General features: G+C 46.1%; 12 protein-coding genes across 12 annotated transcripts; 6 read left to right on the top strand and 6 right to left on the bottom strand.

Annotated features, from left to right (window-relative positions):
• Positions 1 to 61: 61 nt before the first annotated feature.
• F4813DRAFT_354023 (uncharacterized protein) lies at positions 62 to 1,982 on the top strand (the record flags this gene model as incomplete). The annotated part of the gene is made up of 5 exons (XM_049242702.1): positions 62 to 705; positions 784 to 979; positions 1,033 to 1,139; positions 1,193 to 1,308; positions 1,359 to 1,982. Coding segments are annotated over exons 1-5 (938 nt in total), but the record flags the coding sequence as incomplete, so codon positions are not given.
• Positions 1,983 to 3,275: 1,293 nt separating this feature from the next.
• Positions 3,276 to 4,039, top strand: F4813DRAFT_395089 (uncharacterized protein; the record flags this gene model as incomplete). The annotated part of the gene is made up of 3 exons (XM_049247656.1): positions 3,276 to 3,304; positions 3,358 to 3,948; positions 4,006 to 4,039. 3 exons carry the CDS (start codon positions 3,276 to 3,278, stop codon positions 4,037 to 4,039), a joined length of 654 nt encoding a protein of 217 aa, XP_049101111.1.
• Positions 4,040 to 4,412: 373 nt separating this feature from the next.
• Positions 4,413 to 7,381, bottom strand: F4813DRAFT_354022 (PAP2-domain-containing protein). Its single transcript, XM_049242701.1, has 4 exons — positions 6,538 to 7,381; positions 6,243 to 6,459; positions 4,879 to 6,161; positions 4,413 to 4,754 (listed from the first exon to the last, which is right to left on the bottom strand). Exons 1-4 carry the CDS (start codon positions 6,650 to 6,652, stop codon positions 4,669 to 4,671), a joined length of 1,701 nt encoding a protein of 566 aa, XP_049101110.1. The 5' UTR covers positions 6,653 to 7,381; the 3' UTR covers positions 4,413 to 4,668.
• Positions 7,382 to 7,688: 307 nt separating this feature from the next.
• On the top strand, positions 7,689 to 9,134 carry F4813DRAFT_354016 (NAD(P)-binding protein). The gene is made up of 5 exons (XM_049242700.1): positions 7,689 to 8,045; positions 8,104 to 8,263; positions 8,328 to 8,414; positions 8,471 to 8,563; positions 8,677 to 9,134. The coding sequence occupies exons 1-5, from the start codon at positions 7,800 to 7,802 to the stop codon at positions 8,826 to 8,828; spliced, it is 738 nt and encodes a 245-aa protein (XP_049101109.1). The 5' UTR covers positions 7,689 to 7,799; the 3' UTR covers positions 8,829 to 9,134.
• Positions 8,947 to 11,240, bottom strand: F4813DRAFT_23229 (SUMO-activating enzyme subunit uba-2). Its single transcript, XM_049239936.1, has 4 exons — positions 10,696 to 11,240; positions 9,627 to 10,631; positions 9,321 to 9,579; positions 8,947 to 9,272 (listed from the first exon to the last, which is right to left on the bottom strand). The coding sequence occupies exons 1-4, from the start codon at positions 10,918 to 10,920 to the stop codon at positions 9,148 to 9,150; spliced, it is 1,614 nt and encodes a 537-aa protein (XP_049101108.1). The 5' UTR covers positions 10,921 to 11,240; the 3' UTR covers positions 8,947 to 9,147.
• A 1,105-nt stretch (positions 11,241 to 12,345) lies between these two features.
• On the top strand, positions 12,346 to 13,694 carry F4813DRAFT_387851 (uncharacterized protein; the record flags this gene model as incomplete). The annotated part of the gene is made up of 4 exons (XM_049246616.1): positions 12,346 to 12,757; positions 12,878 to 13,032; positions 13,100 to 13,460; positions 13,522 to 13,694. The coding sequence occupies 4 exons, from the start codon at positions 12,346 to 12,348 to the stop codon at positions 13,692 to 13,694; spliced, it is 1,101 nt and encodes a 366-aa protein (XP_049101107.1).
• A 285-nt stretch (positions 13,695 to 13,979) lies between these two features.
• F4813DRAFT_387850 (DNA polymerase delta, subunit 4-domain-containing protein) lies at positions 13,980 to 14,630 on the bottom strand (the record flags this gene model as incomplete). Its single annotated transcript, XM_049246615.1, has 2 exons — positions 13,980 to 14,153; positions 14,214 to 14,630. The coding sequence occupies 2 exons, from the start codon at positions 14,628 to 14,630 to the stop codon at positions 13,980 to 13,982; spliced, it is 591 nt and encodes a 196-aa protein (XP_049101106.1).
• Positions 14,631 to 15,668: 1,038 nt separating this feature from the next.
• Positions 15,669 to 16,236, bottom strand: F4813DRAFT_387849 (uncharacterized protein; the record flags this gene model as incomplete). The annotated part of the gene is made up of 3 exons (XM_049246614.1): positions 15,669 to 15,844; positions 15,903 to 16,010; positions 16,074 to 16,236. 3 exons carry the CDS (start codon positions 16,234 to 16,236, stop codon positions 15,669 to 15,671), a joined length of 447 nt encoding a protein of 148 aa, XP_049101105.1.
• Positions 16,237 to 18,043: 1,807 nt separating this feature from the next.
• F4813DRAFT_23151 (glycoside hydrolase family 72 protein) lies at positions 18,044 to 20,291 on the bottom strand. Its single transcript, XM_049239921.1, has 2 exons — positions 19,706 to 20,291; positions 18,044 to 19,651 (listed from the first exon to the last, which is right to left on the bottom strand). The coding sequence occupies exons 1-2, from the start codon at positions 20,012 to 20,014 to the stop codon at positions 18,518 to 18,520; spliced, it is 1,443 nt and encodes a 480-aa protein (XP_049101104.1). The 5' UTR covers positions 20,015 to 20,291; the 3' UTR covers positions 18,044 to 18,517.
• Positions 20,292 to 22,272: 1,981 nt separating this feature from the next.
• On the top strand, positions 22,273 to 23,049 carry F4813DRAFT_387847 (guanylate kinase; the record flags this gene model as incomplete). Its single annotated transcript, XM_049246613.1, has 3 exons — positions 22,273 to 22,282; positions 22,409 to 22,728; positions 22,792 to 23,049. 3 exons carry the CDS (start codon positions 22,273 to 22,275, stop codon positions 23,047 to 23,049), a joined length of 588 nt encoding a protein of 195 aa, XP_049101103.1.
• A 137-nt stretch (positions 23,050 to 23,186) lies between these two features.
• Positions 23,187 to 24,962, bottom strand: F4813DRAFT_23028 (Septin-type guanine nucleotide-binding (G) domain-containing protein). Its single transcript, XM_049239905.1, has 4 exons — positions 24,742 to 24,962; positions 24,069 to 24,631; positions 23,506 to 24,017; positions 23,187 to 23,459 (listed from the first exon to the last, which is right to left on the bottom strand). Exons 1-3 carry the CDS (start codon positions 24,851 to 24,853, stop codon positions 23,688 to 23,690), a joined length of 1,005 nt encoding a protein of 334 aa, XP_049101102.1. The 5' UTR covers positions 24,854 to 24,962; the 3' UTR covers positions 23,187 to 23,459; positions 23,506 to 23,687.
• A 394-nt stretch (positions 24,963 to 25,356) lies between these two features.
• Positions 25,357 to 26,413, top strand: F4813DRAFT_354000 (uncharacterized protein). The gene is made up of 2 exons (XM_049242699.1): positions 25,357 to 25,916; positions 25,974 to 26,413. Exons 1-2 carry the CDS (start codon positions 25,547 to 25,549, stop codon positions 26,015 to 26,017), a joined length of 414 nt encoding a protein of 137 aa, XP_049101101.1. The 5' UTR covers positions 25,357 to 25,546; the 3' UTR covers positions 26,018 to 26,413.
• Positions 26,414 to 26,516: the final 103 nt, after the last annotated feature.

Here is a 26,516-nt window from a genome sequence, read left to right as displayed (position 1 = left end):
TATTATACAAGTCAATCATTTCAAGATTACAACCGTTACACGCCACCATATTTTCCCGCTATGGTACCTTAGGATGTAGCTACCTACATATAGGCATCAATTATTTTATTCGAAGTTATTTTCCTATCTCTTTCCAATATCAACCACACAACCTCTCACTCATCACCAGATAGTGTCACGCGGATCAACTCCTCTAGGTCAACCTTCCCGATATTTTTGAACTTGATTCCAAGATTACATTAATATATCTTACCTGTAAGCTAGGTAGGCTTCGTTTCTGCCTCAACTATCATCCAAGCTGCAAATAACTCTCCTACGCGTCCACCATCATGGCCATCCTTGAAGCCGTTCCTAGTATAAAGGTTACCGTGCGCATTAACGGTGTAGACTGTCCGGAATACGATGACCCTAATGCTCCCGAGCAGCAGCCCAGTCGTCCAACATCGTCGAAATACATTGAGTCACCCGATAACACCGAGTTTACTCTTTGCGTAAGCATAGATAAGGGTTATGACTGGGGTGACAAGAGCGACTGTCTTTATTTCACCATGCGGGTCGATTCTACTTGGATTCAGAGTCCTATCATCCATAAAAGTGAAATCACGAATGGCCATTCTGAGGTGGTGATCAAATACAAAAGCACGTTCTGCGAGAAGACTAAATCCTGGTTCAAACATGCACTTAAATTTTCTACGGTAAAAATCGGTAAGTTAGGGTTAGGGTTAACGTATAGATGGAGATTTATAATTCATAAATATCGGATACTAACTTTGAGTATTTAAGTCGAGGGCGTGACGAAAGAACGCATGGAGAAAGATCAACAGGTAGCCAACAACCTCGGACTAATCGAGGTTGAAGTAGAACGCCGAATCTATCTTGGGAAGGATCCCAACCACCATGAGAACATTGATCGAGAGGTTTCTTCTTTCGAGTTTGCCGAGAAGTCCCTAAAAGGCAAATCGATTTCCCATGGAACCATGTGAGACAGCAAGCTCTATTCTCTCTGCATAATATCCTAATTTACTACTCTAGTTTATCCACTGGTATAAAGGCTCCACGCCCTAATTTTGTGCAAACCAGCCTCCTCCCGGGTGATGATGGGCCTATTGCCAGCTTCCAATTTCGATACAGATCAAAAAGTAAGTTCTCTTCGCAAAAATCATTCACTTCTCTTGCTTATCACCAGAACTAGGGGCTCTCCAGCAAGAGTTGATAATCCCACGGACTCCACCCAGATCACCAAGTCTAGACGGGCTTTCTACAGCTGAAATAAACCGACTAGCAAAGGAGAGGCTTAATGATATAAATGTAAGTTTTAGCTATTTATTATCAAGTAGCACAACTAACTATACATCTAGGCAAAAAAGCAGCTCGCCAAAGAAGAACCGAAATCTATCAAACGTGAGATTGATGAGGTTTATGATCTAACTGAAGATGATACATCAGTTCGCCCTACGAAAACTCGACGTCTTACATCTGAATTTATAGACCTTACTGATGACTAAGTTCAAGTCATGAGGTATCATTAGGCACTTTACGGTCCATTCAAGTTAGCTAGTAGTGCTACGTCGATTTATAGGGTGGTCTTTTACCTATTATGTCAAAAGCTAGGTAAACACCTTGAGTGAAGCTCGGCTTGCTTGCTGGGCTACTATAATACTCAAGAGAAAGAAGTTCGCGTACAGATAGGTCTACTGCTATTGCAACTTGCAAGGCCTTATACTATTTCCAATCCAAGATTTTGATAACGAGCCCATAGAACATCTTAGTTTTAGCGAATAACAATTCGCTGAGATAGAAATGACTACACATTATCCCCTAGATAGAAATCTAAGAGTGAAGATTGTCTGATAGGGGGAAAAGAAACGCGTTGAACTTGCGCGAGTGGCGGGAAATTTAACGGCGAGCCCGTAAATATTATACCGAGTTCATATCGAAAGGCCGGGCGGGATGTAAACATCGTAGGTCATAGTACACTGGCTATAGCTGCCAGGTGTATGATCTGGAAAATATACCTACGAGTCTTCGGACTTCCTTGAGATGTCAAAGGCTAAAAGTAGAGATGGAATCTATGATGATAGAGATCCAGATCCCAACGTTGGACATTCGCCATTCAATGAGGTCTGGAGGGTCAATATATCTTCAAAAGGTATCTTCATCATGTCTGCCCACTATGGTCCACGACCTATTTAGATAACGAATCCAAATATCACTATATAGGCACCTAATAGACGCCATGTAGATGGAAACTTCGCATACCGGCTTAAGGAGCGTATATTATCAACCCCCCCCTTATCTAGTTCTTGGAAGACGAAGACTTCCTATATGTATAAATGGAGATGAATAACAAATTACTAGGTTAGGCAACTTGCGACTCAACGGTTGAAGCTTTTGTTTATATTATGACTATCAGATATACTTTAGAGAGTTCACAGGCAACTATATTTAAAGTGACCTGTAGGACATAGCGTTGACGATGTTATAGAATATCTACGATAAAATTATTACTCCGGTCCATAGACCTAGTTAGGTGCTCTCGAATTCCCCAACGCCTCATTATTGTACCAATACCTACAGAGTTTCATTCGTGGCATAAACCAGTGGCCGTGTAATGAACCTTGACCAAAGATATAAGATATCCAAAGATATAAGATATCCAAAGATATAAGATATATACATTCAGAACGCCAGTGACAGAGCCAGATGCCAATGCAGAGAATGGTAAATGTTTTCAGATTAAGTTCTCTGACATAAATCCATACCGTACTAACTTTGCCACAACAAAACTAACATATACACCGTGCTACTCTATTAACCACCAGCTTCCTAAAGATCTGTGTGTTTTCCGCTACGGACCCAAGTATAGAACGGATTGACTATGGAGGACCTTTAACTCCCACGCTCTCGACTCACCGAACCCTAACGCTACACAGACATGATTCAACAGATTCGATCTACCAAAGAGCTTAACTCTCATAGCAGTATATCGGTGCGCTTTGACGGCGCCACCGAACTATATAGACCCGGCGCCTATGGCCACACTTTGGCTGATGGATAGTTCGGATCTTGTCAGCGCAGCACGGCCGCCCTTTGGGATGCTGAACTCTGTTGCTCGATCGAATCTGAGATATATATAAAGGGGCTACCCCCCGCTGGACTTGAAGAGGAGCAAGGAAATGAGATAGATCTGTTCCGTGTTTCTTTCTCCCTACTTTAACCATTTATTTATCTATTCAAGCACTCGAAACGACAGGGTGCCTAGCCAAACATTCATGATGAGGGATGGCATTGTCCTGCAAGAAGGGTATGTTCTTCTCGACCGTAACTATTTTTTTCACTGCAACTGACAAACACAAGTCCCATTACGGATTTCTCGCCTTTAGCTGCCATGACATCGTCTGGCGTCGCCTTCCTCTACACCGGCATTTTCGTCTACTCCTGCCTCTGCATAACTATAGGGTTCAAGATAGCCCACTCGAAATGGAAAAACAAGGATATCATGGGCATGCCGCCGCAGGCCACCTTTATCCTCGCCGGCGTCTGCTTCACGCTCTTCTTCGTCGTATTCCTCGTGCCCGTCTTCATCGTGTGTCTCGTATACACAGCAGCCCACGGGCACGCGTGCAAAAGCCGCAGCCGCCGCAGCGATGGCACAACAGCCTCGCGTCCGCGTCGCAATCGATTGAGGTATCTCAACCTGTGGGATCTTAGTTCCAACCTGAGCTCGAGCGGTAGCAGCTCCGACGATAGCTTCAGCGACAATGCTAGCGAAGCCTCGCTTTCTTCCCACGGAACGGCCCCGCCGCACTATAACCAACACCGCAGAGATACCCGGGTCGATCTCGAGACCGAGGCTGCCCGCCCCGAAACACCCCCGCCGGCGTATTTCCCCCCAGATCGTATTGCGGGGGAGACGCTCACGGACGGGTGCGATCGGTGGTCGAGAACGTGAGTAACAATTCCCATCTGGTCGAGGTCTACCTCGCCAACTAATACTTGACATAGGACCTACACTTTACGAGAATCGGAACTACCATGATCAAAGTAGATACCGATTTACCTAGGGGTAGTCATGGCATATGCAGCGATGGTATTTAGCATTTGGATTATAATAAGAGTTGGTTAAGCGGCTTACTTAGCCACTCGTTGCGCATATGTAAATGGAGGCTATCTCCAAAATACCTTATACATTTAAATATATATTAGAAAGTCCTTTCAGACAAGATTGCCTTTGTATTTTTGGGAATGCATCAAACGGGTTTATCCTTCATGGGTATTCCGGAGGGGGAAGATAGTATAGCATTTCACCGTAGTTATTGAATAAACACCTTAACTATTTAATTACTATGAAGTCAATCTAGATCAATCCATATGAATCGTGTCATAGGTAGAAGACTCAAGAGAGCATAGACCAGACGTCGACTTACAGGAAATCAGAAAATACGGGGAAGTATAATATTATTAAATGTCGGACAGGATTATATATTATATACAAGAAGACTGAAGAAAAATGGGCATTCCGTATCATCACAGGGGCAGGCAAGCGAGCGCAACCACCGGCATCGCATATGTACCTATGTATCATGACATGTCTCATGGCAAGCATCACACGTACTGAATTAAATACAGCTGTGTCATAACCCCGTCTCACTCTTAGTCCCAGCTGGGCTACGCCACTATGAGGTGCCTGGCGCCTAAGCCGGGAATAACCTCGTACAGTACGGGAATGATTTCGACGGCCAGCCAGCCGATTCCTATGATACTTAGTTAATATATATCCAAGAGATACCCCCGCTAGTCTCGGATAATAATAAGATGTAGCTTATTTCGAATAAACACAGCACAGATAAAATATTGAAGCAAAGGGGGGATACTTACCACAGTACACAACCAACTTCGTAACAACCTCGACATCATACCGCACCCGCGGCTTTACTAGTCTAGAGAAGACCTCCTTCTCACCCAGCTCATCATGTTGCCCTACTACTATATCCGGCTCCCCACCTGTCTCGGCCGGCGAGACCACCACGGTGCCCTCTCCCATTAGTTTCTCGTAGTCGCTCGGCTTATTATGAGCGCCGTTAATATTGCTAACGGCCGAGCTCCGCGCATTATCAATTTCTTCTTGCTGCCGTAGATCCTGCACGCTGGCTCTATTACGCAACGCGCCGTTACTCGTACTGCTATTAGTAGCGGCATTGTTTTCTGCATTTCCAGCTCCCGCACTGACGCTTTCCCTGCGCCTGCGCTCGCGGTACGCCAGCGTCTCGTATGCGTCGGCCGCGCTCTGGGGACCAACACTAACGGAACGGCCGCGGCCGGGGTGTCGTACAGCTGTGATTAAGCTGGGTAGATCGCTCACGTTAGGCATAACGTTGTCGACGCGGAGACGCAGAGGAATGTTCTTGTACTCGGAGGCGGGCATGAAGAAGCGGCGGGGCAAAATGAGGCCCCAGATTTCGATGAGCCGAAACAGATGCGGTAAGCCTTTTAGTAACGACGGCTTAGCTACCTCGCGCCATGCGAATATGACCAACACGCCGAACACGATACGCAGCGCGACAACCGGCCATCCTAGAGCGACAGCGTCAAACGGAATGTCGGCCCACGATGATCGTGCAAAGCGCCATGTACCAATCTCAAGTCCCATCATGACACCCGCAAAGGCCACGCTGTCGTCGAAGCAAGGGCAGTCATCCGCGGGTTCAGGGTGTACACGAATTAATATTATAATAAGAAGTAATAGACCGCATAGGCTTGTCCAGCTATCCTCGAGATAAAGATCGAGGACAGGACCGCCGTAGAACTCGACGAGAGATATGATAGCGCCCATGAGGGAGCCGATAATGACGTCGACGAAGCCGTGCATACCGCAGTAGAGGCGGCCGAAGACGATGCTAATCGCGTAGAAGTAGGCGAGCGCCTCGAGGGCGGAGCGTGCGGCGGGCTGAAAAGGGTTATCGGGGTCGTGGAGGCATAGGATAGCGTAGACGGCGACAGAGACGGCGTTGGCGGAATGGGTCGAAGGGAAACCGTACTCGAGCGCTGCGGATCCAGACATGGTGATACGTTGGAGGGGCGGAGAGAGTGGTCGCGGTAGTGAGAAGAAGTCTTTAACAAAGCCGGTGAAGAAGACGCCCGTCGCAAGGATGTGTACGATTCTGGTGGTCCACGTCAGTAGCTGGTCGCATTCCTACTTCATCTGGTTTCCTCTCAATTGGGATTGGGATAGATAACCGTACCCTTTCCCAAAGGAAGCATTCCCACACCAGAACATTATAGGTAGGCCGATCATGAAAAAGGTATGGGTGCCGAGGTTAGCCGTGATGGCGAAGTAACTGTCGAGCGCAGGCGATCGCAAAGTGGCCTGTAGCCAGGCTAAATAGGGTGTCTCCCATCTGACGAGAGGGAGAGCTCGTTGTCGTAATTCGTACCGCCATTTCGGAAGAGCGCGCTTGTCTGTAGCAATACAAGATAGATCAGTTTCCACCTCTTTCTCTTTTACTAGGTTAGTAGAATAATAATGGTGGCACATACAATGATCTAAACTCCGCAACCCGGCATCGATCACCGGAGGCTTCTCTTCGACATCCTCTACGCTCTTTATAGGCCCAGCACCGCCGTTGGCGTGGGCATAGTTAGTTATATTCATCGGATCCGGGGGTCTGTCCTCTTCAGTCTGGACGCTAGCATGAACGGTCGGGAGGCAACAGGCGATGCTCCCGTCCCGGTCGGGGTCGGGTCGGGGTCGGGGTCGGGGTCGAATCAATTCTTGGAGTTGTGAATCGTGAGCGATGTCGACGGTCGCGCATCGAAATCGATCCAATCTCGGCGGTTAATTTCGGACTGCGATGGTCTAGAAATATTAATCTAGGTAGTAATATTATAGAGGAAGAGAAGGCGACTAAAAGAGGAATATAGGGATGTAGGTAATAAGGTAAAAGATAATCAAGAATAAATGTGAGTAGGATTCAGTTGATCGATTAATCGTCCCAAGCCACAAGGATCACCGCATAGAATCGTAGTTGGTTTTCCTTCTTCCCTCTTCCCTCTTCCTTCTTCCTATAATCTTCCCAATATTTCGCATAGATCGAACCTAGGAGTTAAGTTTATGTGGATTTGGATTTTATCTTTTTTTCTTATCTTGATTGCAATTGTTTTCCTTTGAATTGCTTGCTGCTTGCTTGGATTATCCCCGTCCCGTCCCCGTCATTGCACATTGCAGAATGGTAAAGTTTTAGAGTTGGCATCATCTCAACTCTAAAAGTCGTAGGTCCAACCACAAATCAGAAATACATTAGGTACATGTAGGTTAAGGCAATTGTGTTTTCCTTCAAGCCTCTGCGGACCCCTAAAAGCCGTTGGAGGTGATCATCTTTCAGGGGAAAAGTTGCATGTACTATGTAACTTGCAGAAAGGCTGAAAGGCAAGCCACCTAAATCTACCTAAGAGCTTGGCGGTACCAAGTTACTTTTCCCGGATTTTCGTATCTTGTACGAATTAAATGTCACTTAATCGAACCAGTAGGTACATTAGGTACATTAGGTACATTAGGTACATTAGCTTTGTTTAAGCTTACTATACATATGCACGTGATCAACATTTTAGGTACATATGTATCTCCGTATTGAGAATTGAATATGGCTTAGGTACCTACCTAATGGATAGAGATATGAATGAATGTGGATATGGAGGCATCGCTACTTGTACAGGTACATACCTAGGTATGTAATAATGAAATACCAATAAAGAAAAATGGTAATAATTTCCATATCCTCCCATACAATAGAATAGAAGAAATGCAGTCCCTGGCCGGAAAGCATTGCTTCATCTCGGGCGGCAGCCGGGGTATCGGATTAGCCATCGCCAAGCTCTTCGCCGCCCAGGGAGCAAGGTGCACCCTTATCGGACGTAATGAAGACACTCTCCTCAGTGCTGCAAATTCTCTACACCGACAAGAAGGCTCCTTACAACAGCATTCCACGGCCGCCTTCGACGTCTCGACGCAAAATGGCTGGGAAAAGCTGACATCCGATCCCAAATTAGTATGTATTCTCTTGCTATGTTTCTGTACACGACACTGATATGGATATGATATCATAGCAAACCTGTGATATTCTCGTCAATGCTGCTGGCATTTCGCAGAACTCTTTCTTATTCAACACTAGCAAATCAGACGTGACTGACATCATTGCCACTAACCTCACGGGTACCATATGGGGTTGTAAATACTTCATACCCAAGATGATGAAGCAGAGAAAGGGTAAGTTGGTTACACGCCGACCTTTTCTCAACTTACAACTAACATTTGCACCTTGTTATTACAGGTTGTATTATTAACGTGGCTAGTCTGCTAGCTACTCACGGGGGACGGGGGGCAAGTGTCTATGCCGCGTCAAAAGCCGGCGTCGTCGGTACGCACTCGGTCATTTCTTCAAGCTCGCAAGCTAACTAGACATGCCTGTTCTAGGTCTAACGCGATCTCTGGCCTGGGAAGTCGGCCGGTTTGGCATTCGTGCCAATGTCCTCCTGCCCGGATATATCCAGACTGATATGACGAAAGGTGACATCTCATCCTTCCTGACTTTTTTTTTTCTCTCCCCCCGCCTGCTCAAACCCGTTCCCCTAACCGATCCTCTTACAAAGTACACGATTACTAATATACAGGCTCGACAGACATGGATCGGAAAAATGAGCTATCTGCTCTCATCCCTCTTGGACGCCTCGGTTTGGTCGAAGAGGTAGCAAATGCTGCATTATTCCTAGCCCAAAATTCCTACGCACACAACTGCGTGCTCAATATCGACGGAGGCTTAAGTGCAGCGTAAATCTCGTTGAGTTCTCATTTGCCAAAGGCGACGAACACTCAATCGATGATTTCTATCGCGCCGGTACCGGCGTCATCATCAATAATGACCACGTCATCGTCATTCTTCACCTTCTTGGCTGCTGGAGATGCTCCATCTTCCGTTATTAAACGCTTCTTAGGGTCCTTAGGCTCTCCATCAGCAGCACGCTTGCCATTAGTCTGGCTAATCCCGTTGCTCTGAATAGTAAGCACCCTCTTCGGTTGACGAGGGATGCTAGGTTCTTGGTCGACTTGGAGACCTTCAATGGGTTTATCCGCGAGCTTGCTACAAAGGGAAGTTAGTTATTAGTATAGTGAGAATTGTTTGCTACGACATACGCTTCCTGAATGTTAATAACAACGTTGATGAAGGTATCGTCATCATCCTCATCTACGATAGTGACAAAACTGTTTTGCTTGACGCCTATAAATTATTAGATATGTCAATAAAGATGTGGGCGTTGGAACCGACCGAGTTCGTTAAGATTTTTATCAAGATTATCCGTCTCGTCAGGATCATATAGTAAGCCAGCATCACTATTAACGGCAAATTCCTTCTCGCCGTAACCTAGTTCTTGTTTAATAAATTCTACTAGATCGTTAAGCGTCGCTTTTGATAGATCAACATTAATATTAGCGTTGTAGGCGCCGCAAACTGGGCATTCCGGGTTTGGTAGTCGAGGACGATCTGTCCCTAGTAACCTCTGAGGCGCAAAAGGCGTCAAGAATACCTGAAATGTCAGTGGTATGCACAAGTCTAAGGAGCTACACCACTCACCTCTCGCGCCTTGTCATATTCCCCTCGAAGAACTTTGAACGACTCGAGGACGGAAAGGCCAGCAACGATCGCGTTTGTGGTCGCGATAGCGGGAATAATGTTGCCGGCCATCTGTTTGATATCGAAACGTGACTTGGCTTCTATTCCGAAGATATGCGATCGAATGTTCGCGCTAGCGGCGACGAAGTCGAGTGTGTCCTGATCATCTTTATCAAAAGTGATAGTAGGTTTTGGCGAGTCTTCACTACGTGTCGCCAGTAACTTCAGCATTCGCTTACTTAAGCGGTCTAGGCTATCGTTGAAAACTGCCAAATTTTCCTCCAAAGTCCATATGCGCTGGCCATCCTCGAGGATGTGGTCTTTCGATGCGAGGGCCTCAGCTGCTTGGCTTATCAACGTCTTGTATTCGAGAGGCTTGGGTGGTTCTCTCGACTTCCACATATCCTTCATAGAGCGTAAGCGAACAATGTCTGCATTGAAAACCTTGTCGAATAACATCTCCGAGAACTGCTCCGTGCCAACTGATTCTCTTATCTTTCTTAATGATTCTGCCTCCTTTTTGAGCTCTGCAATCTCCGATGCGTTATCTTCGTTCTCGCCGAGATCGAGGGAAGCTTGGTCCTCGCTTGTACCGTAGATTTCGTTAAGCAAGTAACTCTTACCCCAAACTATACAGTGGATGGGTTGACTCGGCGTGCTTCGAATCGTGCAAACGGGGAAGGTCTTAGGCGCCTCCTTTGTGGTGCAGTCATAACAAGCTGTAACACCTTTTTTAATGACTTGAACTTGTCCATTAAACCCTGTTGTTCCGCTCTCGATTAGAGGGACGTTGGCCGCTAAACACATTCGATTCACATGACGTCGCGCCTCGAGGTTGTCCAACGCATTAAACACTACTTTGAAGCCTCTAAACCATTCGACATGAAATTGTACGTCCTTAATATTGGCGTGGTGCGCGACAATCTTGACGTTCGGGTTGAATACTGCCGCCGCCTCCTTAGCTACCTAACCGTGTGGTCAGTACGTCATTATACCATACTATCCTGTTCGATCTATAGTTTGCTCGTACCAGGGCTTTGGACTTCCCGATATGTTCGTGTCGGAAGAGGAACTGTCGGTTCAGATTGCTCAAGTCGATTGTGTCGAGGTCAACGATGTGAATTTCGCCGAAGCCGGTGAGGGCGAGATTTTTTAACAGTTCACAGCCGATTCCACCTGCGCCAACCATAAGAACTCGGGCCTGTGAATCTAGTGTTAGCGTGAATTTAGACTCCAAAGCCGGATGTAGATCCATCTTGCAGTCTGATGGATTTGAATACACAATAAAGTGGGCACTAGTGTAGGCTACAGGTTGGAAACGTGGACGAGATGTTGTTGCGCAAGGTTGCTGAGGCTGTGGTGATAAATCGCAAACAGCCCATCTAACCTAAGATCGACCGTTCACGGTGCGCGCAGCGGGAGGAAGGGTGCAGGGCGCAAACGAGACGATGCCGTGCAGGATGCAGTTCGGCGACTTACCTCCTTGACATGCGCGTTCAGCGAGGGGCCAAGAGATCGGCGGTTGAAGGTATCTCGTGCCACTGCCATCTCGAACAGCTAGCTACCCAAGTCACTATCTGGGAAGATCTATTCGTCGATGCATATGATGATGTAATCTGTAGTAGAGTGTAATATGCGTACTAGATAGGAAATAAGAAATACGGCTAAGGATTAGTAGGGGGGGTAGAAAAGAAAGAGAGAGAGAGAGAGAGAGGAGAGCAAAAGAATAGAGTAGACGGAGTAAAAGGGAAAAAGAAGCTTGGTGTGAAAGATGATGAGACGATGGAAAGCAAGATGTATTAAAGAAGGCGCCGCCAGCCTTGGAGAATGCTCGAACAGTAGTGGCTCAATTGGAGCCGGAAGTAATAAGTGTGACGCTCCTTGCTCCTGCCTATGCTAGTATGACCTCGCAACTCGGGGCAATCGGGGGACTAGGTAATGTCTTAACCGTAAGCTTTTAAGGTTAGTAACCCCCAAGTTGAATGCAGTTGAATGCAGGCAAGCATTTACATACACTAGAAGCCGCCAAGCAACCAAGGCAGGTCGCAAGCTTCCGTACAGGTATGTACCATGCTACTCCTGCTACCGGGAATTCACGCTATTGGGCTGATGTATCATACTTACTACCCACTAATTTCCAAACACAGTATGCAGGTTGCACATCATTTGGTGGTCCGCGCTTTCAACGCGGAGCACTCTCCTGGGATTGCCAAGCTTGTATACGTACATATGTAGGTCAGGTACCTAGGTACCTATGTATGTTCACGGATCTGTACATCAGGTGTACTAAACCAATATTGAAGTAGTGTATACTAACCTAGTATGTATACTAGTATCTACGTAGCTCAGAGCTAAAAGAATTGAGTGCAAGGACCGATAAAAATAGTGTACATACATTTACTTGAGCTGAAGAGAGATGATGCCTCTTTTTATTTGTATGAAATAAACAACAGTTACATTGGATTCTTTTGGAGTTTCATTGAAACGCTTCCTCCGCGTAAAGTCCTGGGTAAATATTTTGTCAAATACTTTTCAGGTTCTATTTAATGTTTGTAGTTCCCTTCCCCACCGCGCCTAAGATTTGGGCTCAAGAACCAAACAACTGGATCATCTTTTACAGGTTTACTAACTACACATTTACTGATTACGGTTCAGACCTGGTCCATTTCAGCTTGCTATAATGTCGGATGACGAGGCGGATCCAGAGCTTCTTGCTCTTCTAAGGCATCATTTCCAAGGGAAGCTAATCCTGGATGAAGAACCAGAGACTGGCGTCTTGGAGGGCGCCGAATATGTCTACGACAACTCCATCGATGTAGCTTTAAACATGAGTGCGTCCAAAAATGCTGCAGCTTTGATTTACCAGCAGATGCAGCAAAAAGGATTCTCGACCGCGAGTTGGTCCGAACATGAATTACATCCCAAGACAAAAGATGAATCCACCATTGCCTTCATTTTTACCATGGACCTGCTCAATTTCTCATTCTGGTCCCTACACCCGGAAGAGGAGCGCTTTGCCATCTCATACCGAGATAAGACCTGGACCGGATACTGGAGTCTAGTAGCTTCATTGCAGAGAGCACTAGAAGAAGGTGGGTTTACTATATCATACTATATTATCAAACACTCGACCGCTTCGTTACTCGGAATTTTCCTTGGTGTCAACATAGCGTGTCTTCCAAGATGAGCATTCTCAATTAATCAATATCAAGATATCCCCATAACCGATCCGCATTACTGGCAGAACGAAGAGGAGTGCAACCTTGAGTCCCTCAGATACGTTTTCAGGTCGTGCACCGAGGAAGAGATCCCCCTGCTGGAAGCAAGGCTTTCTTGCCTAAGGGAAGCAGGAAAAGTTCTATATGAAGTAGGTAATCCAATCAGAACTACAGCATGGAGATAACGCATCGCCAACGCGCTTCGGCCTCTTGTAGAAATACAGCTGCAGCTTTACGAAATGCATAGAAGCCGCCAATAAGTCGGCCGCGGGGTTGGTTAACCTGCTTGCGAGGGACTTCAACTGTTTCAGAGACGAGTCTCGGTTTGAAGGGCGACGCAAACCCGTCCGGTTCCTCAAACGCGCCCAGATCCTAGTGGCGGATATTTGGGCCTGCTTCAACGGCGAGGGCTACGGTGAGTTTAAGGACATCGACAAGATCACCATGTTCGCAGACTACCGTGTCCCGCAGATACTGGCTACGTTGGGTTGCATAGGATACAGTCCGCCTCTATACGCAATGATAGCCAGGGGTGATATTCTAGAGAACGGAAGCGATTACGAAATACAGCTCAGGGGTAAGTATCAATGTTCCTAGCATCACTCCTGCTTCCAGACACTGCTAACAGGCTCGATTAGCATGCAGCATCTGGTGTGTGGAACTTCTCAAGCGCGAGATCAAACGTCACCACCCTGACGCGAGGATCAACGCTATCCTGATAGATTTTTTCCTATACGACACCATGAAATCATTGGAGGCGCAAGGGAAAGAGACCATTCCACATCATCGAACGAGGAGTATTTGGTACTAAGCAGTTTGGCTAAATGGATCGAGATTGTAGTAGTCTGTACATTAGGTGCCTAGGTAATCCGGGTTGGCTATTAGCGAAAACATGATTGATATCACACGGTATATCACGCTCAATTACTGATCATTTTCAGTGACTCTGGCCAAGCAAATGAAATATCAAGATTCCCCAACGCCATCGCGTAAACCATCGTAAATATCATAAAGACTAGGGTCTTCAATCTCCTCATCTCCCGTTCATCGTACACACATCCCTAAGACCTAAAACACCCATCGCCCTAACTATAGCTTAGCTGGCGTCCACAGTGGTTGAGTTGAGAATCTCATCCATGTGCGCCTTCTCGATGCCCGGGGTGCCTTTAGACTCCTCCTTCTGCAGTACGGCGAGGACTTCCAGCGGCGGGTTTAGACCCAGCTTTTCAGCACGCTTCCACCGCTTCATGCGAGTAATTCCGACACACGGCTGTTATGGATCGTTAGAAACTGTAGAGTAACGTAAAGGGGGATAAATGAAACCACTTACTCCGTACTGGGAGCTGACATCCCAATATCGCAGCACCTTCTCCGCCAGCGTTAGACCCTCCTGGTGCACCCTCTTAGCAATACGCTCGCGCTCTAGCTGTCGCCAATACTGGTCAATTTGACGATCGGTAACCTTGGCCGCGCGCAGCTCTGACTCCGACTTCTCGGGTTGGATATGGGGCAGTTTGACCAAGGGCTCTTCGTCTTCGGGTTCGTTCTTGATTACCTCCTCCTCTTCCTCCTTGGGTTCCGGTTGAGCGGAAGAGATATGGTTCCCCAGCGGACTCTGATTTACTGGTTTGGAGACCAAGTCCTTGGCGGATTTAGGCACGGGCTTGGTAACCCGGTGATTGAAGGATAGGGTCGACTGCTTGCCAGTGGTGCGGTTGCCGCCGCTGGAACGTCTCGTATTGGTCATTTTGCGGTAGTTATTGAGAACTAATAACTACAATAACAATAACTTTACTACGACGGCTATAATGGATAATGGTGCTGTAACTGTGATCATAAGATATACGATCCAATCGATGTAATGAGATATGTTTGATGTTTGTGCGACGTTGTCGATCTCAGATGGGTTCAATTGTGGAATGACGTGGGGGATTTTCAGACAACAGCTTCCTTGACCGTTTGATCATTGGCGGGGCAACACGAAATCCGGGCGCTGTCACGTGGCATTACGTACCTAGGCTTCACTAATTTAATATTCCATAATTGCATAGGTAGATCCATAAACGCTCCCCTTTATTCATAGCAAGACCCTTCAGATATGTTAGGAATAAAAATATAGAATCTAGACTTGAGCTAAAGGCAAATATAACAATAGTACGATATTCACTACTGCTTTCTAGATATTAGCCAGCCAAGGGATAAGAGACTAAATACAAAGGCCATTCATTCGAAATGTTTTTCTTCGACCCCTGAAGTCCCCCTTTTGCTGGATTGACACTATGCCGGCAGTATGTGACAAGTGAGCAGTCTATGTGAATGATTGGGCCAATAACTTGGCTGAATTTGATACGGTTCTAGTGACTCTGATAGTTCACTCAACTGTTTATAAGAAAGTGAAAATATTAGAACAGCCCTGATAACACATCATCACGAACCTAATACAACATCTTCTTCTTTCTCTCTGCTTCCCAACTAAGACTGGGAGTGGTCGATTTGGATTTTTCAATCTTTTTGTATTGGACACAACAGAAAGAAAGAAACCTAGAACGGAAAAACTAGGTGCCTAATTTAGTGAACACTAAACTCCTTGTGAAAATGTCACGATGTGAATGGAACTGCCTCCTCGTCAAGTCACGAATTATCTAACGTAGGACTCCCTTCTCTGAACGGCATATTACTGTTTAATTAGCATGACGCATTGGTCTTTTCCAGTAAGCTAAATATCTCTTGCTGCCATGACATTGCCCTGGGATCCGCCATCGTCCCTTACTTTGTCCCCCTTTTCTCATCCCAGGATTGTCTCAGAAGACATGCTTTCCATCTCCATTTTGCTATCTGCGTAGCTGATTTGCAACGGCCTGCCACCCTTCAGAGTACGCTCGCTCACACTTCTAGCTTCGGCCATTGCCTTTGCTCGAGCTGCCGCGGCTGTCACTTCTGCAGCCTGGTGCATCTCGATCTCTGGGGGGAGGATTCAGTCAGTCGGGCATGATATTGTCCTCCATCCGCGTTGACTTACCAGCGTCGAGTTCGGTTTGGCAAGCCTCTGCTGTCTTATTAACCATGGTTGCAAGCACGTCGATGGGTCGGTTGTTCAGTCTTCCTGCGATAGCATGCGTGAGAGGATCTATATTAGGCAGCCATGTCAGTAAATCATATGTCTAGCTTTTCTCTTCAAGCAAGTACACACGGTCAACAATGAATTCATAGAGCCCCTTTGCCGAGGTGTCTTTTTGGTAGAGCTGATACAGCTGATCAAAATCAGCAGGTGTGATGCGGTATTTGCCTGATATCATTGAAATGTGTTCTCTGGCAGCGCTGATGATATCTCGGATCCGTTGTCTAGTCGACATGATGGCTAAAGGATGCCGAGGTCTCAAGGCGCCTTGTTGTAGGACAGTTAAGTTGTATCAAACTGTCTAGCATGATTTGGGGCTGTATTGTGACTGCGAACTTGGCGCATGATCTGCGTCGTTGTGGTTCGCAGATGTGTATGGACTGCGCGGGTCCTCATCTCCTTCTGAACAACGTTAGACGGTATCACAAATTTCAGTCGCCCTGTTGTGCGTTGCCTGGCGGGTTACTACATTAACGTAGTGACTAGGGATTCACACCGCCATCCACACAATGAGCACTCAAATCCAGGGATACTGAATTTATACCACTGCTCAGTCTCCCACCTAAAGCCTCCGGATCGCTGGTGGTCTACCTGTCAGCTGTTACATATACCAGAGTACATTTCCTTGAAGCAAGCTTGGCTGCTGTGAACTCGGGAATTCGTACCCAATAGGAGCAGCCAGAAATATTGAAACAAAATTGTTTTTTGTAATGGTCATCTATTTTTAACAAAGCTATATCAGTAACAACAATATGGCATAACGTACAAAGAAGCTAGAACAGTTGGCATTAAATGTATTACTTCGATGGTTATTGAACAGAGCCCGTTAGCATCTCCAGCCTTTCGATTTACGCTCTACATAGATTACTATTTGATTGTCCCCAATTGCTACTCTATTTTTCTAACGACGGAGAATCCCTAGGCTCTATGTACCGGTGAACTAAAGATCATAGCACCGCTGACCTATCACTGCATTATACAATAGTAATGAATCGATCAGAGAAGCTCATATATAGGTCTTAGTGGCAGGTGATCTGAGCGTGATCCACGTCACCTGGCACCTGGAGACTGATTAGGGCACGATTAGGATGCTATATAAGTAAGGCCTGCAAGGCCACCAGACTTAACAATAAGCAACGCACTTTTCAATCATTGACCAGTATACAGGTCTAACTTTGTGTTGCTGCTTTAATAACTGTTTGCCGAGGAATCGTATTTCAGCATAAATCATGTAACTTCAACGACTTGAATTAGTTTTCATAAAAACAATCAAAGTTATATCGACAAATAACTACCCCAAGCCTCAAAAACGTTCTACAGTCTGTGTCACGATGTAGAGCTATAAAGCATGGAAGTATATTTGTTGATAGCCTGTAGCTATACATGTTGTAGGTATCCATTGTTTGAGATGTCTCATCTAGGATTCTAATAGTTTGACTAACGATCACTAATAAACAATTAATATTTCCTTGAACCGTCCCTAAATATTAATGGTAACAAGACGTTTATAAGTTATACGTTGATTTAACCCTTAAACTACTAGCATCCTGAAAATGCTACTTCATTTCCTATAAAGACAAGTGCTTCAAATTGTATTAGCAGAACTTATTGATATCATGAAGAGGAACAAAAAACTACGGCAGGAGATGATAGTTCATATGCCCTACTTAGCCCTACATTTACACAACATTATTCTAAAGGTTATTAAATCTCTAGGTTAGACTACTGAGACACAGGGTAAGGCGCATTCAACTATATCGGCGTTGGTGGCCTAGTCTTAACTACCTAGGTTCATAGTTCCCTACACCTCGACGGAATTATGTTGCCACCATTTATTATTAATGTCTTCTCCTATTGGATAGGCGCCCAGCTACGTGACCCTATGTACTAGCAGTTGTCACTGTATTAAGAACTTGTATTAAAGTATGCCATAAGGTAACATGAAAGATATCATAGGTCCCCTGAATTTGCCGGTTCCAACCCCCTGAGTGTGGACTTTAAACAATTAACTTGGTCAACCTGGCGAGGTTGCTGTTATGTACTGGGCATGAGTTGCTATGAATGATATGGAGTTTTCCTTGTCTGTTTGCTATCTCTCATTTTCTGTTGTCACTTCAGGGACAATTTGTAGGAATAAATGATAACTTGCTGGAGGCTGAAAAGCTTAACTGTATACCTAGCTCTTATCTTTTACAATAGGTTGCCAAATTTTCTATGAAAGGAAGCATATTCTTCACGTGTAATACACGAGCTAGGACCACCATCATTCTTAAACAAATCACAATTTAACAATCACATAATCATTAAAAACGATGCCGAATCCGACCTCTATGTATGTACTGCACAAAAGCGTACACGTAACCTAAAATACAACGAAGCCCTCGATCCTGGTGTCCTACGACTGAAAACAGCAATTACAAGAGGGGGAATAAAACGTCAAAAACACTGTCATAACCCACAGCTACTCTGGGTGCAACGCCAAACATTCATTATCCAGTGACTATTCAACTGATCGCCTAGAACAGCGTGAACCCGGCTGTGAAGGACAGAGCGATCATCGCCGGGATGACGATGGCGGCGGCGGAGAGGGAGCCCTGAGGCGCCAAAGTAGGGGCGGCATTGCCAGATTCAGACGAGCCGGATCCGGTAGAGCTTGAGCCGGAGCTGGTGCTGGGGGTGTTGATTTCGTCACCCGAAAGTGGCTTGACAGCGAGATTCGAAAGAATCTTTCCATCGACGTCTGTAACCTTGTGGTTGACGGAGTAGTCGCTGATGTCAATGATCTTGCCGGATGGCTTGGGCGAAACACCGTCGTCAATGATCTTTTGAGCTCCAGGGGGAGGGACGGGAATGGTGAAGTTATTGTTGAATCCCTTCTCCTTGATCAAGCTGGCCTTGCATTCAGGAGGCGTCACCTTCTTACTAACAGCCTTGACGCTCTGTATCTTGTTGAAGTCAACCTTGCTGTACTGATCGTGAAGAGTATGGTAATCGGACAAGAGTGTAACAGTTCCGTCGTCATTGCATTCAGCTAGACCGTAGTTGTTGGTCTCCTGGGCCCATTCGTAAACGACACCACCAGCGAAAGTATCCATCATCTGCGGTCCGTAGATAGTGCCAATCTCAGTGAAAACACGGGGAGAAGGCGTGTTGCAACCGAATTCGGAGTAGAAGACGGGAACAGAAGAATCCTTGAATAGAGAAACGAGGGTGTCGTATCCGGACTTCTGGAAAGAGCTGTCGCCGCACCACGAGTAACTGTTTAGAGCGAACATATCGGCTCGGGACATGTCGTTCTCGTCACCATCGATAGCACACTGGAAGTAGTTCCAGGTGTCCTCAAGGACATCACGGACGTCGGCAGCTGAGTAGCCAACGGGAATCGCACGGTCGGCGTGGTTCTTGATGTAGTTCTTGAGGTCACGAGTGACAGCGCGGACGTAAGGAGGCACGGTAGCACCAGTCTTGACGCTATCGATGACTTCGTTGCCGGAGAAAAACCCAAGGGTGTTAGGGTAAGACTTGAATGCCTCGACTACGGCGAAGGTCCTGTTAAGGTATGCGGCATAGTACGACTCCCAAGGCGCACCGCTGTTCAGAGACTCGCCTGCTAAGGGCGAGTTCACATCAATGATCATGTACATACCCGCCTGTCGCCAATGGTCAGTCTAGAGTCGCATGTCACTTAATATACTGAAACTTACAGCATTGAAAACGCTGGCACACTCATCGTGGTTTAGATTGGGGTCCAAGTTGTACACTCGAATCGCGTTGACACCCAGAGACTGCATTAGAGCGGCATCTCGCTTGCAGATGTCACCGTTAGAGAGAGGATCCTTCCCATGACTTGGGTCGTAACCAGCACTTCCGCCGATCTGATAAGCCATCCCCACAATCTGAAAAGCGTTGCCAGTCTTGGAGTTGACGAACTGCTGACCCTGAACCTCGAGAGGAGTGACAGCAGCCGCTAGAGTTGCGCCGCCTAGGGCGACGATCGCAGATTGAAGTAACATGATTAAGTTTATTGTCCAAAGGTGTTTTCCAATGGACGTAGTTGACGCGAGGTTCGTTTCTCCAGGTAATAGAATCTCAAAAGGGGGGTTTTGCTTTGCTTTGTTTAATTAGAATCTGCGGGATGTCGATTTCATAACCTTTATAGGCGCAAACAATCAACACAAAGTAGCCTTGTTAAATAGAGTTCTTGAGAGAGTGACGAGAATAGGGCTTATGGCCAAGAAAAAACGATTGTGTGAGTAAGTCTAAGTGAATTAGTGAAAAAAGGGAGAAAGAGAAGTTGAGTTGAAGTAAGTGACAAGATGGAAAGAGTTACGAAGAGGCAAAAGAGGTTGGGTGCAAAGCAGGGAGAAGGTAGATAGATAATTGGCAGGTTCGGGTTCAGGTTTGCAGGTGCATGTTAGTTACATAGGTACACACATACCTACACACATACACGTAATGAGTGTACTAGGTAGGTATGTATGTATCTATTGATGGTAATGTACATCCATCTACACGATGCCAATCAGTGACTGCCCACCTGTGTCAACTCGATTTTGCGAGGGGTTTTACTAGCTGACTAGGGCGTCTTGGGCTTTCTTGGGCGCCTCTACTGTAACAATTAACAGCTTGTCGGGAGGTTGTGACTGGTTGATTGGGTAGAGATCCATCCAAACAAGGAAAGCTCCATAAAGTGGGGCAGGAGTATAGCCCAAGCAAGATTGGTTCATCTGGCAGTTTCTAGTTCAATTTCCACAAGTTAGGGTATGCATTATTTCTTTTCTATTCGCACTGTAATCACTCACTTATGTATTTAGAGTCTGGTGCTTTAGAGTGCTTTTAGGTAACTACCTATGTACCGTGTTCAGCATGATGACACCATCGGACCGTACTGTATTATGCAACCATATATTCCGTATTCCGTATGCCTGCCTTGTTCAAGATTGACCCTCTACCAATTTCATAGTTTCACCGACCTTTCTTCTAATGGGTCAACCGTTTTATTACATGTATTATCTGTCATACGCTACCCAGGTATGTGCTGCTATGTATTCCATCAGCACTGACATTTTGTAATAATGGTATGCCGTATATCTGTATTAACTACCTAACCTAGGTAATAGTTATCAGATTTAATTATCAGATTTAATCCAGGGCAACTATGTCTGTGAACTAGTTGCTCCTCAGGGAACTTTTCTCATGGCTTGGTATTCTAGCCTATTCTCTATCAAAGTTTAATACGAGGCTAATAATACGATGTTGCTTCGTGATGGATTGGCCAAGGTCTTCTACTACATAGGCTATTATATGCTTAGCTTCTTGTCATATGTACGAACTTTCCTTCAGGCTATGGTAGCATCCTGAACTCGTTAGTATTCTATTAACAGATGCCAAAATTTCTTTCTGCACCAGTTTGAGAGATGGGGTTAGGCTGTCGTGTGGCTGATTCTTAACCCATCTTCTGCTTCTTCTGTCTCTTTTACATATTAACCCATCGATGCCTTAGTTTCGGAATGTTCTACAACGACGTCACGGCTGTTGTACAAGTGTAGGGTGGAAGAAATGATGAAACATGGACCGTTTTCTGTGCGCGTGGGTACTAGTGAAAATCGCAATTCGAACATTTAACATTCCCCTGAAGATCCATTCACCTTGTAAGAAGACAATACTACTATGTATGTATGTAGAAGAATTCCGGGGCGTAATGGCGCTTTTTAAGGGCATCCCTGTCTCAGGGGCTAGCCACTATTTTCCTGTGGTGCAACAATAAGGTTGAATAGAGCTTAGCTTCAAGACGGCGCCAAATGACAGATGGGATGAGGTTTAATGCGAATGGAACGCGAATGGAACCTTCAAACCAACTGCAAGCACTAGCCCCACCCACCAGCCACAAAAATCTACAACACCAGCCTCAAATATTTTTTTCGGTCGGACCCTAAAGTTAAGGTAACAACAACCTAACCTAAGCCTGAGCCCTTGAGATTCTGCCGGTTTCACTGCTTCTGCCTTCGGACTGCGCCGGCCGATTTCTGCAGTGTGACTTCTTAGTGTGACTTCAAGGAACAAAAAAAAAAGTGGCGGTCCATTATCAATTGACCGAACATTAGGTACCTTTGCTAGCTGACCCGAGCAGCTTCACATGTACTATCGAACTGTGTCATCTCTGCGTAGATCCAGTGCATTTAATAATCCAATATTCTTTTCCCCCGCCTCTCGTTTCTGCGCATCGTCGGTAGCCCAATTCGTCATCCACAACCCCCGCAGCGCAGATAAGATGGCTTCCAGTATGTGTTTCTATTTCTCTCCTCGCTCGTCGGGGTCGCAGTCGTCTCGGAATCCCACTTGAACGATTTCGAGCCGAACTTAGGCAAAAAGCCTCGCTAACTAAATCCCTTTCGCCCCCGCAACAGCGCTACCTCAAGACCGCCGTCCCGTCGTGATCTCCGGCCCTTCGGGTGTGGGCAAGGGCACACTCTTTAAGCGCCTGTTCGACGCGCACAAGGACTGTTTCGCTCTATCTGTATCGCATACGACGCGCAAGCCGCGCGCTGGAGAGGCCCATGGTGTTGATTATTATTATGTGTCAGCCGAGGAATTCGAAGCCCTTGTCCAGGCCGATGGCTTTGTTGAGCACGCCAAGTTTGGCTCCAACCGCTACGGTACCTCTAAGCAAACCATTGCCGACCAGACCGCCAAGGGTCGTGTCGTCGTACTTGATATTGAGATGGAGGTGAGTTCCTCGAGCCTACGGATCATTGTCAAAAAGGATATCGCTAAAGGGAGATAAAAACAGGGCGTCAAGCAGATTAAGAAGAGCGGCATAGAAGCGCGCTATGTCTTCATTAAGCCGCCTAGCTTCGAGGAGCTCGAAAGGCGCCTGCGACATCGAGGTACCGAGGACGAGGACTCCATCGTTAATAGGCTAAATCAGGCCAAGCTCGAGCTCGAATACGCCGATACACCTGGTGTTCACGACATTATCATTGTTAACGACGACGTCGAGAAGGCAATCAAGAAGTTAGAAGACTTCATCTACAAGCCATTAGCGTAGATCGTAAAGTGGGAATAATGTTTGTTGCACATTAGAATGGAATGGTATATAGGACCATAATCCCGGGGAACATAAACCAACCAAAAGGATAGGACGGGATCCCGATAAATCACAAATTCAAAGCAGAGGTGTTTGGGGCATAAGTCTCGTATTTATTCCATCAGGTATCAGAGCGGGCTCTATTAGAGTACAGTAGAGGCTTGACCACGGATTAATCTTAGCAGCTTTAGAGAAGATGAACAGAGCTTTGGGGGAATACTAAAAAGGAAATAATAAGAACGTCGCGTCGCCAGACTGTAGATGGAAATACTGCTTGCTTGGCCGACAAACACATAACAAGCTCGAACAACCCAGACAGGTCAACACATCTGACCTTAGCTTCAAATACGCCTCCTCACGTAACCTCAAATGTTTTCCTACGCGGACACAGTTTTGGGTATCCCATCCTAAGGAAATTTTTGGGACCCTCGGGGTAATTCTTGAAATGAGTCGCCCTCTCCCATGTTGCATCCTAGTAGTCATCGGAGCCGCTCATAGTAATAGTCGTAAAGGGTAATTAAAGATCTTTCGCAAGGATGGGAAAGCCTGAATCCGAGGAACGCCTCGTAGAAAGCATACAAAGAAAATCAGATGATGACTTAGTAACCGTTCATAGTCATCCGTTGAGAGCTCCTGCTCATTTCGCGATCTGCGGCAGGGCTAATCGGTCTGCTGCCGTGGCCTTGTGCGCTGCTCTCCTTGAGCGCCAACAATTGCTTGGCACGGAAGGTCTCGTAGTGAATCTGCGAAGTAGTCTCGATGAGATCCTGTAAATGAGTTCGGAGTAGGAAGTTCCTCAGGTAGACGAATTCGCAGTGGTTCTCATCTTCAACATTGATCACACCCCATCGGTTTTGACGTCCACGAACTTGCTTGCCGTTAACAATGATCGACTTCTCGGAACCGACAACGGCAAAGGGAACAAGGCTCTGCATAATTCGTTAGCATAAGAAAGGCAGGGTGCATAACATGCAAAATACCTTCATCTGAGTGTCAATCAAGCGCTCCTCTTCATCAAGCTCATCGTTGTCGTAAGGGTACATCTTGAGGTTGTGGAAAAGAAACTCCTCCTTGATTCGCTCTTTGAACTCTTGTCTCTCTTCTAGGGTCAAAGTGTCGGCCTTGGCAATAACCGGCACAACGTTAACAACATCGGAAAGCTTCTTCAATACTACGATATCGATTGGCTTTAGAGAATGTCCCGAGGGCTGGATGAAGAACAAGCAGCAGTGGATACGGGTATCCGTAATGTAACGCTCTCGCTGTGCTGTGAGCTCCTTTCGTAGGTACGCGGAGTGCTGATCCTTGATGTACTTGACGATAGGGTCCCAGCAGCGGTCGTTGTTGACCAGGTCACCATAGCCTGGAGTGTCGACAATGTTGAGCTTCAGGCGGACGCCATTCTCCTCGACAACGTGCGATACGGGGTGGATCTCGGTGGTGGAGCGAATCTGCTCATCAGGTACCATTCTACCTTTCGAATCGATAAGGTGGGATGCAAAGATGGTGTTGATCAGAGTCGACTTTCCCAAGCCAGTTTGGCCTATTGCATGACACGAGACACGTCAGTTACACGAACTAGGGCAACGTGCCGCAGGGGATTAAATGGTAGCTATCAGATAGCTGGAACTTGAAAGGGAATATGTAGCTTACCAACGCAAATGACATTGAACTGGAAACCTCTCTTCAAGAGCTTACGCTCGATCTGGGAGGTAATGCTGTCGAAACCGACATGGCTGTTAGGGTAGATGGTTTGCGATGCCATTGCTTCTGACTTGATGGATCAATGAATGGGATAAAATGTCAACTCCTATTCCAAGAAATAGCCTGGTGGCAATTGGAGAAACGAACGAATGACAAGGAGTGGTGACGTGAGCTCTGATGCGAGACAGAGTTGAAGTTGATGTGATGATTGATGGGGAAAAGAAGGTTGAGGTTCGTTGGCGTTTGGGAATTTTTTCGACGTGAAGGGGATGGATCCTTTCAAGATTGCTCCCTGCGATTTCCTTGCCAAACAATAATTTCCGGTAAGAAGGTGGAAGTTGGGCATGGGCCAGGAACCACAAGAAAGGGGAAAGGGGGCTGGCAGGTGCTGATAGGCCAATGAAGATCCGTGCGTAGAAGTATTAGTGGATCGGAGCTGGGGTTGAAAGTCGTACATGCCTGCATTGTTTGGTGCCGGCTGATGGGCAGATGCCCGGAACTCTCGACCAATCAATCTCCATTTTTGCGCTAGAAACTTTTTAGACGAACGGCAAGCTCTTTCTATCAATACATTCAACCTACGTTAGGTAGCTGTACATACTATATAATTCTCATTGGCGTGCGCAATAATTGCCATTCTTTCTTTTGCGCACCGCAATTTTCCTACGTAGGAACCAAGAAAGAAGGGCCATTCGATATTACAATATTACAACATTACGAAAGGCTACGGCCAGTCCACCTGAAGTCATCGACTATGGCCGCCCTCCAGCAGCTGCGAATAGCCTCATTCTTCCCCTCCCTCTTCCCGAGGATAGCATCGACAAGCTTCCAGTCCTCTTTCCGATCAACTGTTCTACATACACAATATGCGCAGGAGTCGAGACTGCCATCAGTGACCGAGCTCGCTATCGCCATCCCCGCTGCTATCTCAAATATACCGTCTCTGCTGGGTGATATATGGGAAGGTATACTTCGGGCAGTGCCTAAGAAAAAGACATCGCACATGAAGAAGAGACATCGACAGATGGCAGGAAAGGCTCTGAAAGATGTTACATCATTGAACAAGTGCCCAGCCTGCGGGGGAGTAAAAAAGATGCATACTTTATGCTCCGATTGCATGGGCCGTTAGTTGTACCTCTCCACGGATTTGGCAATATAGATACTAATTAGTGTATGGCTAGGTCTCGGCGGTATGCTTGAGCGGGATTTCAAGCAAAAAGCATAATACAGATCAGGCATGATTTCTATGAATTCTAGTTTCATGCATATCACTGGCGTTCTGGTATAAGGGTAAGGGATTCATTCTACAATAAATACCTATTGACGGTGAAAGACATGTGCAATGAAACCACGATTCTACAAAGTTGCATCTTACCTGTCTATTAAGTGTATGTCTATAGCTAGTAGCGCTGCCAGGCTCAAGTTCACTTGCTATATGTAATTACGAAGCCAATTGTGAAGTGAAGTTGCTGTAAATTTAGGTCTAACTATACAATCGTGCATCGGGATAGAATAGGTACATTAGGTACATTAGGTACACATCTACCAGGTGGTACATGTCTTAAATACATGTACCTATATGTAGCCCATACACAACGCTTGCTCTGTAGTAGACCTAATGAAATAGGTAGACAAGGCAGTAACGACGAAAAGAAGGAATGAAGAAAGGGATGTGTGATGTAATAATATTTGAGATTTGGGATGTAGTTTACTTATTAGAAAGA

Source organism: Daldinia decipiens (genome assembly GCF_022478715.1).
Source record: "Daldinia decipiens strain CBS 113046 unplaced genomic scaffold F4813scaffold_10, whole genome shotgun sequence".
NCBI lineage: Eukaryota > Fungi > Ascomycota > Sordariomycetes > Xylariales > Hypoxylaceae > Daldinia > Daldinia decipiens.
Note: the sequence above shows the minus strand (reverse complement) of the source record. Positions and strands in the feature narration are given on the sequence as shown.

What these genes read in the sequence shown, in the direction of transcription:
- F4813DRAFT_23028 (XM_049239905.1), bottom strand. Translation starts at nt 24,853, where the DNA reads ATGGCATCGCAAACCATCTACCCTAACAGCCATGTCGGTTTCGACAGC. An exon ending in GTTCAATGTCATTTGCGTTG is followed by an intron (nt 24,632 to 24,741) that starts GTAAGCTACATA and finishes GTCATGCAATAG; the next exon opens with GCCAAACTGGCTTGGGAAAG. An exon ending in TGATTGACACTCAGATGAAG is followed by an intron (nt 24,018 to 24,068) that starts GTATTTTGCATG and finishes CGAATTATGCAG; the next exon opens with AGCCTTGTTCCCTTTGCCGT.
- F4813DRAFT_354016 (XM_049242700.1), top strand. Translation starts at nt 7,800, where the DNA reads ATGCAGTCCCTGGCCGGAAAGCATTGCTTCATCTCGGGCGGCAGCCGG. An exon ending in TGACATCCGATCCCAAATTA is followed by an intron (nt 8,046 to 8,103) that starts GTATGTATTCTC and finishes ATGATATCATAG; the next exon opens with CAAACCTGTGATATTCTCGT. An exon ending in GATGATGAAGCAGAGAAAGG is followed by an intron (nt 8,264 to 8,327) that starts GTAAGTTGGTTA and finishes TTGTTATTACAG; the next exon opens with GTTGTATTATTAACGTGGCT.
- F4813DRAFT_354022 (XM_049242701.1), bottom strand. Translation starts at nt 6,652, where the DNA reads ATGAATATAACTAACTATGCCCACGCCAACGGCGGTGCTGGGCCTATA. An exon ending in AATGCTTCCTTTGGGAAAGG is followed by an intron (nt 6,162 to 6,242) that starts GTACGGTTATCT and finishes GTGGACCACCAG; the next exon opens with AATCGTACACATCCTTGCGA. An exon ending in GAAGTTGGTTGTGTACTGTG is followed by an intron (nt 4,755 to 4,878) that starts GTAAGTATCCCC and finishes TAAGTATCATAG; the next exon opens with GAATCGGCTGGCTGGCCGTC.
- F4813DRAFT_23151 (XM_049239921.1), bottom strand. Translation starts at nt 20,014, where the DNA reads ATGTTACTTCAATCTGCGATCGTCGCCCTAGGCGGCGCAACTCTAGCG. An exon ending in GTGCCAGCGTTTTCAATGCT is followed by an intron (nt 19,652 to 19,705) that starts GTAAGTTTCAGT and finishes CATTGGCGACAG; the next exon opens with GCGGGTATGTACATGATCAT.
- F4813DRAFT_23229 (XM_049239936.1), bottom strand. Translation starts at nt 10,920, where the DNA reads ATGGATCTACATCCGGCTTTGGAGTCTAAATTCACGCTAACACTAGAT. An exon ending in TCGGGAAGTCCAAAGCCCTG is followed by an intron (nt 10,632 to 10,695) that starts GTACGAGCAAAC and finishes CCACACGGTTAG; the next exon opens with GTAGCTAAGGAGGCGGCGGC. An exon ending in AATATGACAAGGCGCGAGAG is followed by an intron (nt 9,580 to 9,626) that starts GTGAGTGGTGTA and finishes CTGACATTTCAG; the next exon opens with GTATTCTTGACGCCTTTTGC.
- F4813DRAFT_354000 (XM_049242699.1), top strand. Translation starts at nt 25,547, where the DNA reads ATGGCCGCCCTCCAGCAGCTGCGAATAGCCTCATTCTTCCCCTCCCTC. An exon ending in ATGCTCCGATTGCATGGGCC is followed by an intron (nt 25,917 to 25,973) that starts GTTAGTTGTACC and finishes GTGTATGGCTAG; the next exon opens with GTCTCGGCGGTATGCTTGAG.